The sequence below is a fragment of the Bubalus bubalis genome, chromosome 3 (assembly GCF_019923935.1).
Source record: "Bubalus bubalis isolate 160015118507 breed Murrah chromosome 3, NDDB_SH_1, whole genome shotgun sequence".
Lineage (NCBI taxonomy): Eukaryota > Metazoa > Chordata > Mammalia > Artiodactyla > Bovidae > Bubalus > Bubalus bubalis.
Window position 1 is genome coordinate 68213274 of NC_059159.1, and position 17060 is coordinate 68230333.

Consider the following 17060-nt stretch of genomic DNA (forward strand, 5'->3'; position numbering starts at 1 on the left):
TCTCACACGGATAACATAATCATGTGCACTCGGCAGTGCGGTGAGGTGATTGACATCTTTTTTGGAAGACAGGGGCACAAAAATTATTTCCTCTGGGTGGGGCATATGAGTAAACATTTGTCAATATCCCTTCCTGGGTAATCTAAGTTTCAGGCAGAAAGGCTTTTAAAAAATACAAATCAAGGAACCTCCATGAGTGGCAAAAATCGGGACTGATTTAGGAGGCGATGAGGGTGAAGTATTGTTTTTAAGCCCTCCTCCCCCCCAAATCCTCGGTCCTGGGGATATATAAAACTGAGCCCTTGAACAAGGTATTGCTGATTTAGCACTAGGTTGGCTTTCTTCTAATTAGCTCCAGGCAGGGCGACGACGTACGACACGTCTGCTTTCCAAGAGAGCTTCTGCGGTCCGGTGATACTTGCACATCACACCGGGCCTGGCGGTTACAAATCCACCTCCTTAAGGAGCCGTGTGAAGAAGCGAGAACGATCAATAAGGAAAAAAAAAATCCTCCCGGCAATAAATCAGCCACGTGGAGCTGCGGCAGCAGCTGCAGCCCCGACTTCCTGGTTCCCTTCCTGCCGACCCCGCGGCGGGGGCTGGGGGAACGCGGGGAGGGGGGGACAGGCGTTAGGGCCGGAGTTACAGCCTCAATGGACAATAAAAGTTGGGAGAAACGGGCAGCTTTCAAGTGCTGAGCGGTTGGGGCCGAGGCTGAGGACAGCCCTGGGGAAGAGTGTAAGTTAGTCAGCCGCGAGGTAGCAGGACCTGGAGGGGTCGAGCGGACAGCGGCGGAGCAGGGACTGCAGACCCGGCGGCGGGGAGGGAGGGCGGGGAGGGGCGGCCCGTCCGGCGAGGGGAGTTCCGGATCGGCGGCGGGGAGGGCGGCCGCCGGGCGGCGGGGGCGGGCGGAGGCGGCGAACGCGGAGGGGGAAGGAGGGAGGGGATAGGAGGGGAGGGGAGAGCGGTGGCGGCGGCGGCTGCGCCGGGCTGTGCGCCTCTCGCCGCCGGAGGAAGATGAGGCTGAAGATCGGGCTCCTCTTACGCAGTTTGCTGGTGGTGGGCAGCTTCCTGGGGCTGGTGGTCCTCTGGTCTTCCCTGTCCCCGCGGCCGGACGAGCCGAGCTCGCTGAGCAGGATGAGGGTGAGTGACCCGCCCGCCCCCCTCCGGCGACGGCGACCTGCAACTTGTTTTGTTCGCGCGCTTGGCGGGAGCGGGGGCGGTGGGTCGCGCGCGGGCTCCGCAGGTGGCGCGGCGGGTGGGGGGCCCCTGCGCCCGGCCCCCGCCTCCCCGCCCCACGCTGCGGCGGAGGCGCGGCGGCCGCCCTCCGCGCGGGGACCGCGGGCGGGAGCGGAGGAGGGCCGGGCCGGGACCGCCGCGGCGGCGGCCGGGGACGCGGGGCTGTTCCGGGCTGCGGCCTGTGGCGCGTGCAGGCCTGACGGAGGCGAGGGGGCCGCGGCCGCCGCCACCGCCCGGTGCGGACCAGGCCCCGGGGTCCGGCAGCCGCCGCCCCCGCGCGTCTCGGGCGCCCCCCGGCTGCTCGGCCCTCGGCGCCCCCACGGTCCGCCGGGATGGGAGCGCGCGGCCCCGCCCCCGGCCCCGAGAAGAGCGCCGCCCCCTAGGCTCCGGCGCCGAGACCGGCGAGGAGCGGCCGAGGCCTCACCCGGGACCTGCCTCCCTCGCCCACCCCCGGGCCCCCCAGTCCCGCAGCCCCTCTCCCGGCCGCCCCGTCGGGCCGGAACACCCCTTTCCCCGCCCCTCCCCAGGCTCCGGCCGAGCTCCCAAACTAACTTGAGCCGAGGGGCTCCGGACGCGCTGTCCGCCGCCCGACGTTCCCCGGCGGTTCCATCGGCGCCCCGGGACGTAGGTGACCGCTGACGCGGCCGCGCCCCCCGTTTCGGCCGCGCCCCTCCTTCCCGGGGGCAGGGGGCGACCAGGCCGCGGCGGGGCGGGGCGGGGCGAGGGGCCGAGGGTGGGGTGGGGTGGGAGACGTGCCGCTTCCAGCGCCTTCTGCAAACAGCATCTGCATTGCATCCAAGGGGTCCCCTTTATTAACTTTCCTTCTGGAAAGTTAGCGTCTGGAAGTTGAGTGAGCAGGCATCCTTTCAACCCTAAGAATCGTAGGAAGAGATTTCCTTATCAGCTCCTGCCCCTGTGTTGGGGTTAGATTTACTCTTGAGATGTACTCTAAAGTTGTAGCGTCTATTTGAAGACTTAATGGCACTGGGATCTCTGTAACGTCTTGGAGGGGTGGGGGGTTTCCCTTGAAGTCATTTAAATTAAGGATAATAAAAAGTACCCAGTTTTCCTTTTGAATGTGTTTGTCGTTTTAAGCCCTTCAGCTCTCGTGGAGTGATGGTGACCTCTTTATGATTTTGCTTTCAAAATGACTTACCAAGGACTACCGAATACTGCAGTTGTTTGAAAGTATTTTGTGATCACAAATGGCCTTTAACAGAGCTGGAAACGTTTAAACGCCATTTCCTGGGCGAGAAACTGAGGAAAGAGTGACAGAATTAGCCAAATTCAGAATGTCCTGTAGTTCAGATGACAAAATCTTACAAAGGGGTGATGGAGTGTCAGCCCCAAGGTCCTGAAATACTGAAATGTTTTTATTACTGCTAATACAGGGACTGGGCCTCGAGCTCATTTAATAGCTATAGGTGGTGGTTATAACTTAATTTTTGGTCCAGCTTATTGAATATAGCTTGTCGGTGGATCCAGTATAATTTCTGTCATTTGCCAAAGACAGAAACTAGATTTGCCAAAACTAGGTTTGTAAGACTTTCAAACAGTTAACATTAAGAAGATTGCTTTATGTATCTGGAGAGCCAAATGTCTTTATTAAGTTTGCAGGTAAATATTAACTAAGCAGTTGAAGATATAGCGGATAAGTCATAAGAGTGCAAATAAGGTACTACTGCTCAAAACTAACCAAGAGCTTCTGAGATGCAGCTGCCCAAGGACATCTCACTTAGGGACAACTCCTGAGTTTCCCTTCCCTCTTCTGGTCTTTTACTTTATGATTACACATACTCCACCCATGGTGAAACATCTGCCTCTCCTTAATGCTGGTCCATTTATAGGGCTTTCTGGATTCTGATAAATGACCTGAGATAGTCTGGAATAATCCCATTTACCAAATACAAATTCTGCCTCTACTCTAGCAAGCTGGTCCTGGCGGGTTCACCTCATGTAGCTTCTTGCCTTAATCTTTCAGTGTTACAGGCACAAAAGTCTTCTGCAGCCGGGTGCTTTTTCCTCTGGACTACTTCCTCCTTTAGATCTAACCAGCAAAACAGGTCACCTATGGTCAAGACAACAGAAACACATTTCTTTTCACTTTCTCATCTCTGGGCCTCTTGCTGTTTCTCTGATGTGAATGATGTGAAACATGATCTTACCATTCAAATCATACTCTGTTGGATAAGTTTTCATTTACTCAACAAACATTTTTGAGTACCTCCTATGTCCTGGTGCTACTTGATAGGGAAATACTCCTAAACTTTTGAATCATGTAGGCTACTGGGTCAAAAATCACAATCAAGACTTCACAGGCCTATAAATAAAAACTGTGCCACATGCTGTGGAAAAAAAAAACCCACAGCGGATAACAAATGGTGGTGCTTGGGCATGAAAGCCTTATCTGAAGAAATGGCCCTTGAGTTAGAGTCTGAGGATCTGAAGAAGAGTCACTGTTGATCTGGGAGTGGGTGGGGGGCAGGCCTGAGAGGGAGGAGTATGTGCAAAGGTTCTGAGGTAGGAGGTAGCATGGTGATCTGAGGAAGTAGAATAAGACCAGTGGAGTTAGAACATTACTTTGGCCACCTGATGCAGAGAGCCGACTCATTGGAAAAGACACTGATGATGGGAAAGATTGAGGGCAGGAGAAGTGAGCAACAGGATGAAATGGTTGGAGGCATCACCAACTCAATGGAGAGCAATTTGAGCAAATTCCAGAAGATAGTGAAGGACAGAGAAGCATGAAGTGCTGCAGTTCATGGGGTCACAGAGAGTCAGGCATGACTGAGCGACTGAACAACAACCGTTAGGACATGAAGAGTGAGGGTGCAAAGAGACCAGGCCAGGGATCAAGTCTTTAGAGCAGCCGTCAACTCCAAAGACGAAGCTCATGGAAGGATTTTTATATAGAGGAGAGACATGATCAGAGTTGTGCTTTGAAGAGATCACTCTGGCGGTATTGGTTTAGAGCAGGAGCAGATGGGAATTCCTGTTGGAGGTTATAATAGCCCGGGTGGGATCTGATGTTGATGGAATTGGCAGAGTGACAGGGGAAGGGGAGAAAAGTCAGTTAATTCAAGAGCTATTCAATGGAGATGCAGAGGCACCAGGACTAGGTGTTTGCACACGGGAGTGAAGGAGAAGGAAGGTGACCAGAGGCACCCAATAAGTGATAGCAAAGTGACAGGTTGTTTATTACATGGAAGGTTCTGAAGACCGAAATCTGTACATGCCAATGTTACATTTTGCAGTTCTAATGTGAAAGCTCATCTTTTTAGGCTTTGTTCTCAGAATATTTTAAGGTCAGCTTGTACTACAACCATCTGTTTAGCACTTCCAAAGTGTAGACAGTTCTTTAATTAAATAAATTACAGTATCTCCTAGACCATTTCTCCAAGGTTCCAGCCCTGAGTGTTTAACATTGAATCATTAGCCTCCAAAAATAAAGGTCTAAAATGGAGATGTTGAAAGATCTTCTGTGCTTCTCCTATAACAAATTCAGTGCTGGTAAGAAGCTGCATGTGAACTGGTGGTTCTCAGTAGGTACCAATGTTGCTTAAGTCAAACTATTAATGCCATTTAGGTTCAGGGTGTGCAGAGTAGGACTCATTCAAGAACTGTTGCTAGATGGAGAGGTTTTATGTGATGAGCTGAGACCAGTGGAAATGAGCCTTGGTTAATGAGGCTGTGACTGAATTGACTACCCAGTTGGTCAGGTTCTACCCTAGCAAAGCCTTTTATCTCAGCTGTGATCAGCTTCAACCAGAAAAATTCTGCCCTTGACCATGATGCTGCTGCTGCTAAGTCACTTCAGTCGTGTCCGACTCTGTGCGACCGCAGAGATGGCAGCCCACCAGGCTTCCCCGTCCCTGGGATTCTCCAGGCAAGAACACTGGAGTGGGTTGCCATTTCCTTCTCCAGTGCATGAAAGTGAAAAGTGAAAGTGAAGTCACTCAGTCGTGTCCGACTCTAGCGACCTCATGGACTGCAGCCTACCAGGCTGCTCCGTCCATGGTATTCTCCAGGCAAAAGTACTGGAGTGGGGTGCCATTGCCTTCTTCGCCTTGACCATGATATTTTATTTTAAACAAAAGCTCATTTATTAGGGATGGAGCTGTCACTTAGCAGAAGTGTAGCGTCAGAAGAGGTCACTGTTGTTTCAGTTGCCCAAGTGAAATGCCCCGAGACTGGCTTTCGTTCTCTGTTTTGCTGTCCTGTCCCACTCCTGCAATGAAAACCTCCCATGTTACCAAGTCTAAGAAATTTGGGTTCTATGGGCTTCCTGAAATTAATGCAGTTTTGTGTACATGCATTCTCCTGGGTTGAGACTCTGAAGCTGTCGCATTTCTTAAAGGTGCCTGTGAAGCACTGAGTCTTTGAGAGGCAGGAGTCACGTTTCCTGCTCGTGGAATTTCTCCCTCCCCTTCCACGGTGCTGCAGCATCCACGTCTCTCCCCTGCAGGGCTAGGCGCCCTGGAAATGCAGACATCCCTAAGAATTTCTGTGCCTGTCAATTCTGTGGAAGTATTTTCCATCCGGTGGTGGAAGGTCAGACATCAGTCCTGTTAGAGCAGTGGTTGGGCTTAGCAAACACTCCATGGGTATTTGACACATCTGTTGAGGGAGTGACTGCCGTGAGTACAGTGCAGATACTCTCCCACCTCTCACAGAACTCTGTCCATGCTGTTAATACACATTCTACTTCCTCACCGTCCCTCTTCCACTATACAGACCCTGACTATCAAAGCATTCCTCTCACAGCCTCAGGCTGTGTCCATTCAGCTCTAGAAATTTCACGTTCTTGATTTCATTACTTTTCTTCCTCTGTCGGATTGTACATTCATTCTTCAGGGATGAATACCCAAAATACAATTCTAATTTCTGGGACACACCACCACCCCCTGCTCCAGACCCCACTGAGAGCACCAAGCCGGCCTCAAGAAAAAGCCCTGCTCTGAAGGGATCACATCTAGTTGAAGAAAAGACTCGAGCACCCACACGGCCTTGCTTCCTTCCCCTCCTTATTCTGGTGTCTGTGTAAGGACACCTCACTCTGGGAGCAGCCACAGGATGTTCCCTTAGCAGGTGGAGAAGGCTCAGAACAGCCGTTCAGGGAGTGCACAATTACTAGTAAAGAAAGTGTGGAAACAGAGTTTGGGAAACTATTTTGTGATGGGACCAGCTGCTTGAAAGGGAGATAAGGTACCAGCTTCAGTTTGGTTCTGGTAAAGACTGCATTAGATCAGTTAATAGTAAATTAGAGATGAGAGAGAAAGTAATGCATTAATGAACATCAGAGTTCTGAGCTTGGGCCATTTGTAAACATTATTTGTAATTTCCAACTTGAGTTATTAAAAAAAAAAAAAAAAGCTTGGTCAGCAAGATTTGAACAGCTCTCGAACATTGGAACCGGGTTGTGATTATTCAGCTTCAACCTCAATTGTTGTCTTTGTTCGTATTTTGGATTCTGATTTTCACCCCTGAAGAAAGAATGCACAATCTGACAGAAGAAGAAAACTAGTGAAATCAAGAATTTGAAATTTCTCTAGGGTAGAATGGACACAGGCTGAAGCTATGAAAAGAATGACTTTTTTTTCTATTTGGTTGCATCAGGTCTTAATTGCAGTATGTGGGATCTCGTTCTCTGACCAGGGATGGAACCTTGGTCCCCTGCATTGGGAGCTCAAAGGCTTAGCCACTGGACCACCAGGGAATCTCAGGAATGCTTTTATATTTGGGTTCTGTAGGGTGGAAGAGGGAAGGGTGAAAGGGTAGAAGGTGTATTAACGTGAGAGCTGGGAGAGTATTCGCGCTGTAAGCAGGCAGTCACTCTCTCAGTAGAAGAGTCACATAACCCACCGAGCATTTACTCAGCACCAGGCATCGCTCCAGGCATCAGAGACTCAGTGCCGTAGAGGAGGTGGAAAGCTTTTGACGTAGTCAAGATGTTATTCAGGTCTTGATCCAATGACCACACAGAAGGTATTTGTCTATAAAAATAGCAGTTTTCTTTTCATTCATGAATCAGGCCTTTTGACCGTACCTCCCAACCTCCACCCTTCCATCTACCCTAAATAGGGAATGGAGGACCCCCGAGGCACCTGGCTGGGCACGGGAGACGTAGGGGTGTCCCGGACACAGGATCCGTCCCCTCTCGCACCCACAGGGGGGTGTCGCCCCCACCCAGAGGTCCCACCACAGCTGCAGGAGGTGGGTGCTCGGAGGCCAGAGCCCGGTGTTCTGCTCCACCTGGAGCAGGGTGGGGTTGGCACAGGGAAGAGTGTTCTGGACACAAGGAATCTGGTGAGACCAAATGGAGGGTGGTTTTACTCATGACAAGTGGTGGAACTTAAGGTTGGAAGAGTAACATTCTGGGCCACATTCTGAAGGCGCTGAATGGGAGGCTAAGGAACTGGGCTGGGGTGTCACTGGTGGAGCAGGAAGAGCAGCGTTTTGGAAGCCTCCAAGGTGGAGTGGGGGCGTGGTGACATTCCGCTGCTGACTCCCTGAGTAGAAGATTGAAACCCCTCTTATCTCCTCAATACCACCATGTGCTCTGGTCATTGGTGATTCTCTAAAGCAGTAAAATGCATGGCGATAACAGATAACACAGTCAGTCCTGTGTGATGTTAATTGTAGTAATAACCCTCTAGCGTAGTCTCATGTAATCCTCACTGTAGAAGGGAGGCCCCTGAGTTCCAGAGCCATGATCCCTGCCCAAGGTCACGTACACAGTCATTCTCAGGCGTCCTGACCAGCTGTGCCCTCTAACCCTTTCCCCTCCCCTCACTCCCCCCGCCGATTTTAACAACACAGATGAGCTCCTGTGGGCTGTGCTGGAGGGGGCCACAGAGATACTGGAGTGTTCATTTCAGACAGAGAGAAGCATGTGAGGTGGTGCAGGCTGAGTGGCGGGCGGCAGGGGGAGGGGGGGGGAGGGGGAGAAGGCAGGGGTGATGGTGGCTGAGGCCTGGCTGCAACTCTCTGGGCAGAGCCTGGCTGGCCCAGGGGACAGGCAGGGCCGCCCCGAGGGTGGAAGAGGCCAGAATGCATGAGAAGTAGACAGAAGGCCTGCGTGGTGGTGCCGAGCCATCTGGAGGGCGGGCAGCACTTGATAGGATGCCAGGTGTCCTCAGGGACGCTCCGGGTCAGATGATGAATTATGTGGTCATCGTGCTACGTGTGGTCCTAGGTTGTCAAGTTTGTGGGCCAGATGCACAAGTAACAGTAGCAGAGGGTGAAAGGAGGGTTGCAGTAGCTGCTGGTCCCAGGTCTCAGGGAAGCAGCATCCAGCCTGGGGTGGACTGGCGGGCAGTCAGACAGCTGGTCCCTGGGAGGGAGGGTTGGAGGTCAAGTGCATGGGGATAGGGAATGGGCATGCAGAAGCAGAAAGGATCTCTACAGACCCTGGGGACAGGCACCTGGAAGAGAACCCGGAGAGAGAAACAGAGTCCGAGCCCGAAACACTGAATACTGTGAATGTTCCGAGCTGGCTCCACAGGTGATCTGGGAACAGTGCCGAGGCCGGATTTCAGTGACGAGAGAACTCTCTCTATGGCTCCTGCCAAGCCCTAAACAGGAGGGGGGCAGGAAAACGAGTGTGTGGGGAGGAAGGTGATGACTATAGAATTACCAGTGTGGCTGGTGGGAGCAGAAGCTGCGCTCACTGGACGAGGTGGTGGGGATCGGATGCTGGTTCCTCCAAAGGAACAAACCGTCTGAAGCGGCAGTCCTCAACCTTGAACAGTCATCAGAATTGCCCATAGGGTGTGTTAGAACCCGGGTCATCTGGCCTCCTGCCCAGACTTTCTGATTCGGGAGGTCCGGGGTGGGGCAGAGAATTTGCGATGGTAACTAGTTCCCAGGTGAAGCTGCTAGTCTAGGGACTGGATTTTTGAAAGTCTGGTCTAGAAGATGAGTCTCTGCAAAGACTGCAAAGTTGTGGTCCAGAGGATGAGTAGAGCTGGGGGCTGAAGATAAAACATTTGTGCGTTTTGGGCCTAAAGTGATTTCAGGTCAGTGGAGTTGGGGTGTCTGCAGGTTATAGGGAGCCCAGAGTGGGAATCAGTACTATAGACAGAAGTAGGATGACCTGGAGAGTGTTTCTTGACCAGAACTGCTGAGAAGGAGAACAAAGGATGCAAGAGCCCCTGGGGCCTGCACCGATTGCTGGCCCCAGGGATGAGGAGGGCCTGTGGCGCATCCAGTTAACAGGATGCCCAGGTACACCGGCTCAGGAGAAACATTCAAGCAGAGAACACTCACCTTCCCAGGGGAACACGACAGATTAAATCAGAGAGGGGGGTTTTACTGGAGAAGTAAAGTGTGACTACCAGAGAGGGACTGCCCACAAATGAGGTAGGTTGGTTGTTTTGTCACAGAGTCCTGTCCAACTGTTTGTAACCGCAAGGACTGTAGCCTGCCAGGCAATAATACTATCCATGGAGTTCTCCAGGGCACATTGCTGGAATGGGTTGCCATTTCCTTCTCCTGGGGATCTTCCTGATTCAGGGATCGAACCTGTGTCTCCTGCATTGGCAGGCAGGTTCTTTACTGTCTGAGCCACCTGGGAAGTGGGGTTATCTCTCTTCTGCCTTAATTAGGTGCCTCTCCACACCGCCCCCTACCCCGCCCCCAACCCATGTGTAGACATAGACACATATGTACATGTATGTTAAGCTGAACCACAGTCATGTAATTTTGATCATATATGCTGTGTATACTATATACATTATATTAAAATATGATGATAATACATATTAGGCATTTGGAGCAGTCTTTTAATCTGAAATCCAGTAACTTGTAAAGCAGTGGCTGGAACAACATTTTAATATTTGGAATTGGGAAGGAAAGGAATTTTATATTGAGGCTATTAGGCAATTTTTAGTTTTTAATAATACATTAATTTGGCTGATGTGTAACCAAAGGAAGAAACAATAACAAAGTTGTGTGCTCAGAGTTTCAGTAGTGCTAGTTTTATGAAATGAGCTCTACAGTTTAATGCTGGTTCAGTCCCGTGATCCCTAAAGCAGCTCTAAGACATGCTGAATGGCAATTACCGAAGGCTTCCTTCAGTCTTTTCTGGAGAGGGGAGAACTAACTTGCAGTTGCTTCATTTGCCAAGATCCTGAATATTTCAAAGTGAGAAACGTTCTCATTTCTGCACCATTATAAATTCCCTCCTGGGCTCCCTGGCCTTCGGAGAGTTTTAAAGAGTGGCTCCTGAGAAGCATTTAAACGCACCAGTAGGGAGGCCTGTTCCAGCTCACTGAGTGTAAGAACCGCTACACCGAAACTTGAGGAAAAAATTAACTTTGCATTATCTAATTAGGTTTGTAGAATTGCCGCAGAACGGCCCAGTCTCCCAAATCTAGAAGGTACAATTAGCTGCAGCATTATATCAATACCAACGAGCCTGCTAAGAGGCTTCCAAGCCAAGCAGTCGGAATATGTTATTACCAAGAATATTTTAAACTGGATGAATTAAAATTAAATCACATACTGTTGGGAGCCATTCTGCATGAGAATAGTATAGCAAAGATGACCTCATCTCTCTTTTTTTTAAATCTTTTATTGGGTCCCTGGGTTTAAGAATACATTTGGTCCTTTGGAGGGATGTTACTCTGCTCAATAGTAAACTGCGCATTCAGTGATTACCTAGCTTACACATCGTTTTTGCATTTGTAGTTCTTGTCTTTATAAATACGACTCAGTGCGACCCTATGGACTGTAACCCACCAGGCTTCTTTGTCCATGAGATTCTCTAGGCAAGAATACTGAAGTGGGTTGCCACTCCCTTCTCCAGGGGATCTTCCTGACCCAGGGATCAAATCCACGTCTCCTGCATTGGCAGGCAGTTTCTTGACCACTGAGCCACCTGGGAGGCCCAAATATTTCATATACATATTATTAATATCTCTTATTCTATAAAATAGCTCCTTTATCCCCCCAGAAGAAACCAAAATGATCCCTATACTTTAGTGTGTCATGTGAGCCTCATTTTTGCCAGAATATATCAAAGGTACCTGGGTAAAGATGTCCAGGTATGGAAAATTGGAGGGGAGATTCCACTGCTGTTTTAGATTTATGGCTCATTAGTCACTTGCCTAAACATTTCAAAAATGACTTAAAGACCTAGTGGGGTTAAATTAATTAAGATATTTTTGTTTGCTTGATTGTTTATTGCTGCTAAGAAAAATATGCTTGTGATGGAAAATGTTTGCCTAGAAAAATTTACCCTGTGGTAGGTTATATTGGACTGGAATTGGTTAGTCATGGCTCTTGTAACTGAAAAATCAAAGGTCTACTTTATAGAGCCATTTGAAAACTTATATGAGACATTTTCTACAATTCTTAACTTATTAGATAGAGGTTTTAATTCTGCTTACTTGGGACAATTTAAATCCAACCCACTTTTCCCAGTATTTCATCACAAAATTTAGTATTTTACCATAGCTTATAGACAATTTGATCATTATGCTTCTTAAAATTTAATCTGACAATTTGTCTCATAGTCTCTAATATAGCAAGGTGTCCCATGTAAGTCTTAGTGTTTTTACCTTGACAATCCATAGGATTTTACATCTTTTCTGTAAAAGAAAGTGTTTAAAACCCCATGTTCAAAAATCTACTAACTCTTGCCAGGGTGTTTAAAATGAATTAAAAAATCCATTTGATATTTTGGCAAATAAGCTCATTTATGGTACAGAATAAATGATGACAAAGTGCTTTTTTAGGATAATGGAATAGAAAAGACTGAAATCTCATTACACATGCAGATTTTTCTACTCTGGTAGAGGCTTTAGTTTTTTAAGCTAAATGATCACTGTCAAGATTGGAAATTTTGATCATGTAAAATATATAATTAGATTTTAGTGCTTAAGCAAAGACTTGGTAGAATGGGGAAATACAGGCATGCAATTTCATTAACTTGCCCTTCATGATGGACTTGGGGAATTCAAAATCCAGTGTTTATAAAAGAAGTTTGCAGGAGAGTGTTTCCATTGTGGTGGTCAATTAAAATAAATTTGTTTACAGTCTAGGGAGCTCTTAGTGGGTGGTCAAGAGAATAATACTTTTAGCAAATAGTTTTCTAAAATTCTCTATTCCAAATTTGTGTTAATAAAAGAGAATGGCTTCCAAATACCTTGGTATTTTAAAGGAGTACATTTTCAGTATGAAATGGAGGTAGTCTTCTTTTCGTAATTATCATTTAGCTCCAAACCATGACACATATAACTTCTATAAATGTAAGTGTGGCAGCCTGGATGGGAGGGGAGTTTGGGGGAGAATGGATGCGTGTATATGTACGACTGAATTCCTTCACTGTTCACCTGAAGCTATCACAGCATTGTTAATCAGCTATACCCCAATACAAAATAAAAAGTTAAAAAAAATAAATGTAAGGATCTGGGGAGGAGGAGTGATAGACTGGGAGGTTGGAATTGACATGTACACACTTGTTGTTCAGTCTCTTAAGCTGTGTCTGACTCTTTATGACACTATGGACTGCAGCATGTCAGGCTCCACTGTCCTTCACTACCTCCCAGAGTTTGATCAAACTAATGTCCATTGAGTTGGTGATACTATCTAACCATCTTATCCCCTATTACTCTCTTCTCCTTTTGCCTTCAATCTTTCCCAGCATCAGGGTCTTTTCCAGTAAGTCGGCTCTTGGCATCAGGTAGCCAAATTATTGGAACTTCAGCTTCAGCATCAGTCCTTCCAACTAATATTCAGGGTTGATTTCCTTTAGGATTGACTGGTTTGATCTCCTCACTGTCCAAGGGACTCTCAAGAGTCTTCTCTAGCACCACAGTTTGAAAGCATCAATTCTTTGGGACTCAGCCTTCTTTATGGTCCAACTCTCATATCCATACATGACCACTGGAAAAACCATAGCTTTGGCTATATGGACCTTTGTGGGCAAAGTGATGTCTCTGCTTTTTAATTCATTGCCTAGCTTTGTCATAGCTTTCCTTCCGTGTGCACACTGCTATATTTAAAATGGATAACCAACAAGGACCTATAGTATAGCACAGGGAACTCTGCTCAGTAATCTGTAATAGCCTAAATGGGAAAAGAACTTGAAAAAGAATAGATACTTGTGTATGTATAACTGAATCACTTTGCTGTACACCTGAAACTAACATAACCTTGTTAATCAACTATACTTCAATATAAAATAAAAAAGACTTTCGATGAAATAAATAAAGTAGAGGGCACATAAACACAGTTGTTAACCTGGAAAACTTTGAAAAGCAACCTCAAACCTGCAAGGATGGTAGAGCCCCAAAGGCCCTGCTTTCCTCAGGTCCTCCTTGCCTCTCAGCTTGAGAAGCACTGGCATGGCCTGAAGAGTGGGCCAGAGGATATGTATTCCGCATGGGTATTCTTAGATCCTCTCTTCATCACCCCCTTTGAAATCTGAGGAAGGCTTTAGCGAACCTGGCTTCGCTTTCTTTTCCATGAATCACTGCCACTGGAAGAGTACCGCCGTACCTGCGCCTGAATGGGAGAAGCCACAGCAGAGCCTAGTACGCCATTTTGCAGTGCGCAGGCCTGTTTCCCTAGACGCCGTTATCATCCGCGACCTCTGCTCCATTAACTGGCAACGTGAAGAGAAAAAGTCAACACTAAAGTCTCTGTTCTATGTTGGCAAAAAAAAAAAAAAATCACTTCCTAAAGATAAAGAGTGGCTTGCAACTTGTATTCTGATTTGGATCTCCTTCTTTAGCTTAAATACCAGCTACTTGTGTCTGAAAGCAGACATATCTTGTGTAGTGATTTATGGCTTCAAAGGGCTGATAAAATGCAGACAGTACCTGAAAGGACGTTGTCGTGACCGTTGAGGAATAGATTTTTAATATTATAGAAAAGCAAACTTAAGGTAACAGCAGAGGTAATATATTCATGTTCACTCTTCTTATTTTCTAATGAGTTATGATGCCTTTCCTGCTATGTCTTTCACTTCTTCATGAAAATAAATTTACTCAACTAGTTTCTCCTCCCTTGGACAGAAGATTTCCTTCTTTGGTTATGAGACATTTGTGGAGAAGTTGATTAGTGTTTCTGGGTTCCAGTGGGTACTGAATATGAGAATAATTCCTTCAAGGTTAAAAATGTCAGGCTTATGTTTTCTCGACCACAGAGTAGCTAGAAAACCCCAGCCTGCCATTTGGGCACCTAGCATGTTGCCTCTGAATGATAAGTCCAGCAGGCTTACTCAGAATTTTCTAACACACAGAGATCACATTTTCTGAAAATACCCAGTTCTTTTTAATTAAGATAACCAAGCCTTCACAGTTATACCCATAACTCTCGTGATGAGTCAGTGCTAATGAAAAATTTAAATTTCATTTCTAAATTTAGAGACAACCCTTTTCTACACCTTTCTGCTCATTCTATTACTGCTGTGCAGCCTCTCCCCACAGCTCTTACATGCCTCACTTTTTGACAAGATGCTCTAAGAAGTTGTTGCCTCTTGTGACCTATTGACCAGAAACAGAAGTAACATGAAAGATTCAGTGTTCTTGCAGGAGATTCCTTTCTGCCAAAGAACTGCTGATTTTCCTCGGTTGGCATGGGCTTCATTTAAAACTGCCTCATATATGCAGTGATGAAAGTCAAATGAAATTAAAATTACCAAGTGGAACATGCAACATTACTTGATAACATTATTGAAAAAAAAAATGAAAACCATATTGTGATGCTTTAGTGTGTTAACACCCTGCAAGTGAAGGTTTCAGTCCACGTCCCTCCATGCCCACCATGTCTCATCAGATGATGAGGCATGAGTCCACTTGTCAGAGTCTTTATGGGTTAAAAAAAGAGAAAGATCAGAAAATGTGCAATGCCTTATTAAGTCTGGTCCTGGATTTATTTCTAGTGCCTTCCATTTAGATATGTATTCGATTTACTTACTTCTTAAATCTAGGGGCCAGTGCTGCTCCTCGTAGCTGCTTTTGTTGGATGACTGACACCCTACAACGACAGACAAAACCAGCAGGCTTTGACTGGTCTGTGGTGAAGCAGAAACCTGCAGTCCTGTCTGCTCACCACCACTTGGAATCCCATTTGTCTACCTGGAGAATGTACAGTGTCCAGCGACTGGATGGTGGGCACATGGGGGACTCCTGGGGTGTTGACCCCTCTCTAAGATGCCTGCCTGACTGCTGGAGTGAAGGAAAATGAGCCCCAGAAAGAAAGATGGGGAAAGCTCACTTTGCAGGGGTGGGTAGCGGGGGAAGCTAGCATCCTTTAGGATTTGGATGACTGCAGTTACTCACGGAGAGACTTCTCTGAGGTTCTCAGAATACAGGGACTACAGCTGAATGATTTATAAGCCTTCGTAAATGCTTCCTGTCCCAGGCAGTGTAAGGGGTTGAAACGTATTGGGTATTTGGCACAAGCGGAAGAGACCTGAAGCCCAGACATACTCAGCTTAGAATTGCTCTCTGAGATGAGTTACCAGGAGGTATTGGAGGCCACGTCTGTGTTGTGGGGAGGTTTATTTCCTGGTGCAACCGCAAGTCCTGGCTCCTGTCTTCTGATCAGAACGTGTCTCTCCATAGAGAACAGACTTGTAGACACAGCACGAGGTGGGGTGAGGGGTGGCAGGGACACGAGGGGAGAGGAGAGGGTGGGACAAATGGAGAGGGTAGAAGGGAAACATATATTACCATGTGTGAAATAGAGAGCTGGTGGGAATTTGCTGTATGATTCAGGGAACTCAAACCAGGGCTCCGTAACAACTACAGGGGTGAGAGGTTCAAGAGGGAGGGAAAATATGTATACCTGTGGCTGATTCGTGTTGATGTATGGAAGAAACCAACATAATACTGTAAAACAGTTATCCTTCAATTAAAAATAAATTTTGAAAAATTAAAGAAAAAATCTGCCTCCCCTCCCAAAAAAAGAACATGTTTCGCATAAACAGGCAAGCAGGAGATAAGCTCTGTTTAGGGTCAAGAGATTCAACAGCTTTGCGTTTTTTACAATAATCCAGGGCTTCCCCAGTGGCTCAGATGGTAAAGAATATGCCTGCAATTCAGGATACCTGGATCCTATCCCTGGGTGGGGAAGATCCCCTAGAGGAGGGCATGACAACCCACTCCAGTATTCTTGCCTGGAGAATCCCGTGGACAGAGGAGCCTGGCGGGCTGCAGTCCATAGGGTCACAAATAGCTGGACACGACTGAAGTGACTGAGCACAGCACAGCACAGGGGTGGACCATGTATGCACTACTTTGTGGATTGCCTTTTTAAAAATTTTACTGTAGAAATATTTCAATTTACATACTGTTTCTAGGATATAGTTCTGTAAGCTAATCTTTTAACATCTGGTCATTTTAGCATGGAGGTGATTTATGGGAAAGAGGATATTAGGAAGAAAAAAGAAATGCCAGTGTGCTGGGAATCACAGATCTGACATCATCGTGTATAATCATATTTGCAGAGTTGTTTTTCCACCTGCCTCTTACCAAAAAATAAAAAGCATCGATATGATTCTGAGTTTTTAGATGCTTTATAAAAGTTGCTGTTTAACTAATTTTGGGTGCATCCTGGCTAACCCAACAGTTAGATGGAGAAAAACAGAAGTGATTGGAAGGTGAACACAGCTGGACAAGCCTCTGGTCTGTGCTGGACACGCACCCCTCTGTCTCCCGCACTTTCTCCCCTGGCACCGTCCATGTAGTTTTGAGCTGTGGTTGCTGAGCAGTCTGAGCTTTTAAACCTCCACTTAGTGAATGAGCATTAAGAACTTGGAGTCACCACCGTGGGGTTAATTATGAGGCTTAGTAAACGCATCATTAACT

General features: G+C 47.3%; 1 protein-coding gene across 2 annotated transcripts in view; it reads left to right on the top strand.

Moving 5' to 3' along the window:
* The first annotated feature begins 924 nt into the window (after positions 1–924).
* Positions 925–17060, top strand: part of GALNT7 (polypeptide N-acetylgalactosaminyltransferase 7) — a 135300-nt gene continuing 119164 nt past the window's right edge. The window contains exon 1 of one of the 2 annotated variants that reach the window (XM_025281312.2): positions 925–1143. In XM_025281312.2, the coding sequence (XP_025137097.2) occupies positions 1018–1143 (126 nt within the window). In that variant the 5' untranslated portion in view covers positions 925–1017. The remainder of the gene's footprint in view (positions 1144–17060) is intronic. The other variant, XM_025281310.2, reaches the window with a different exon arrangement.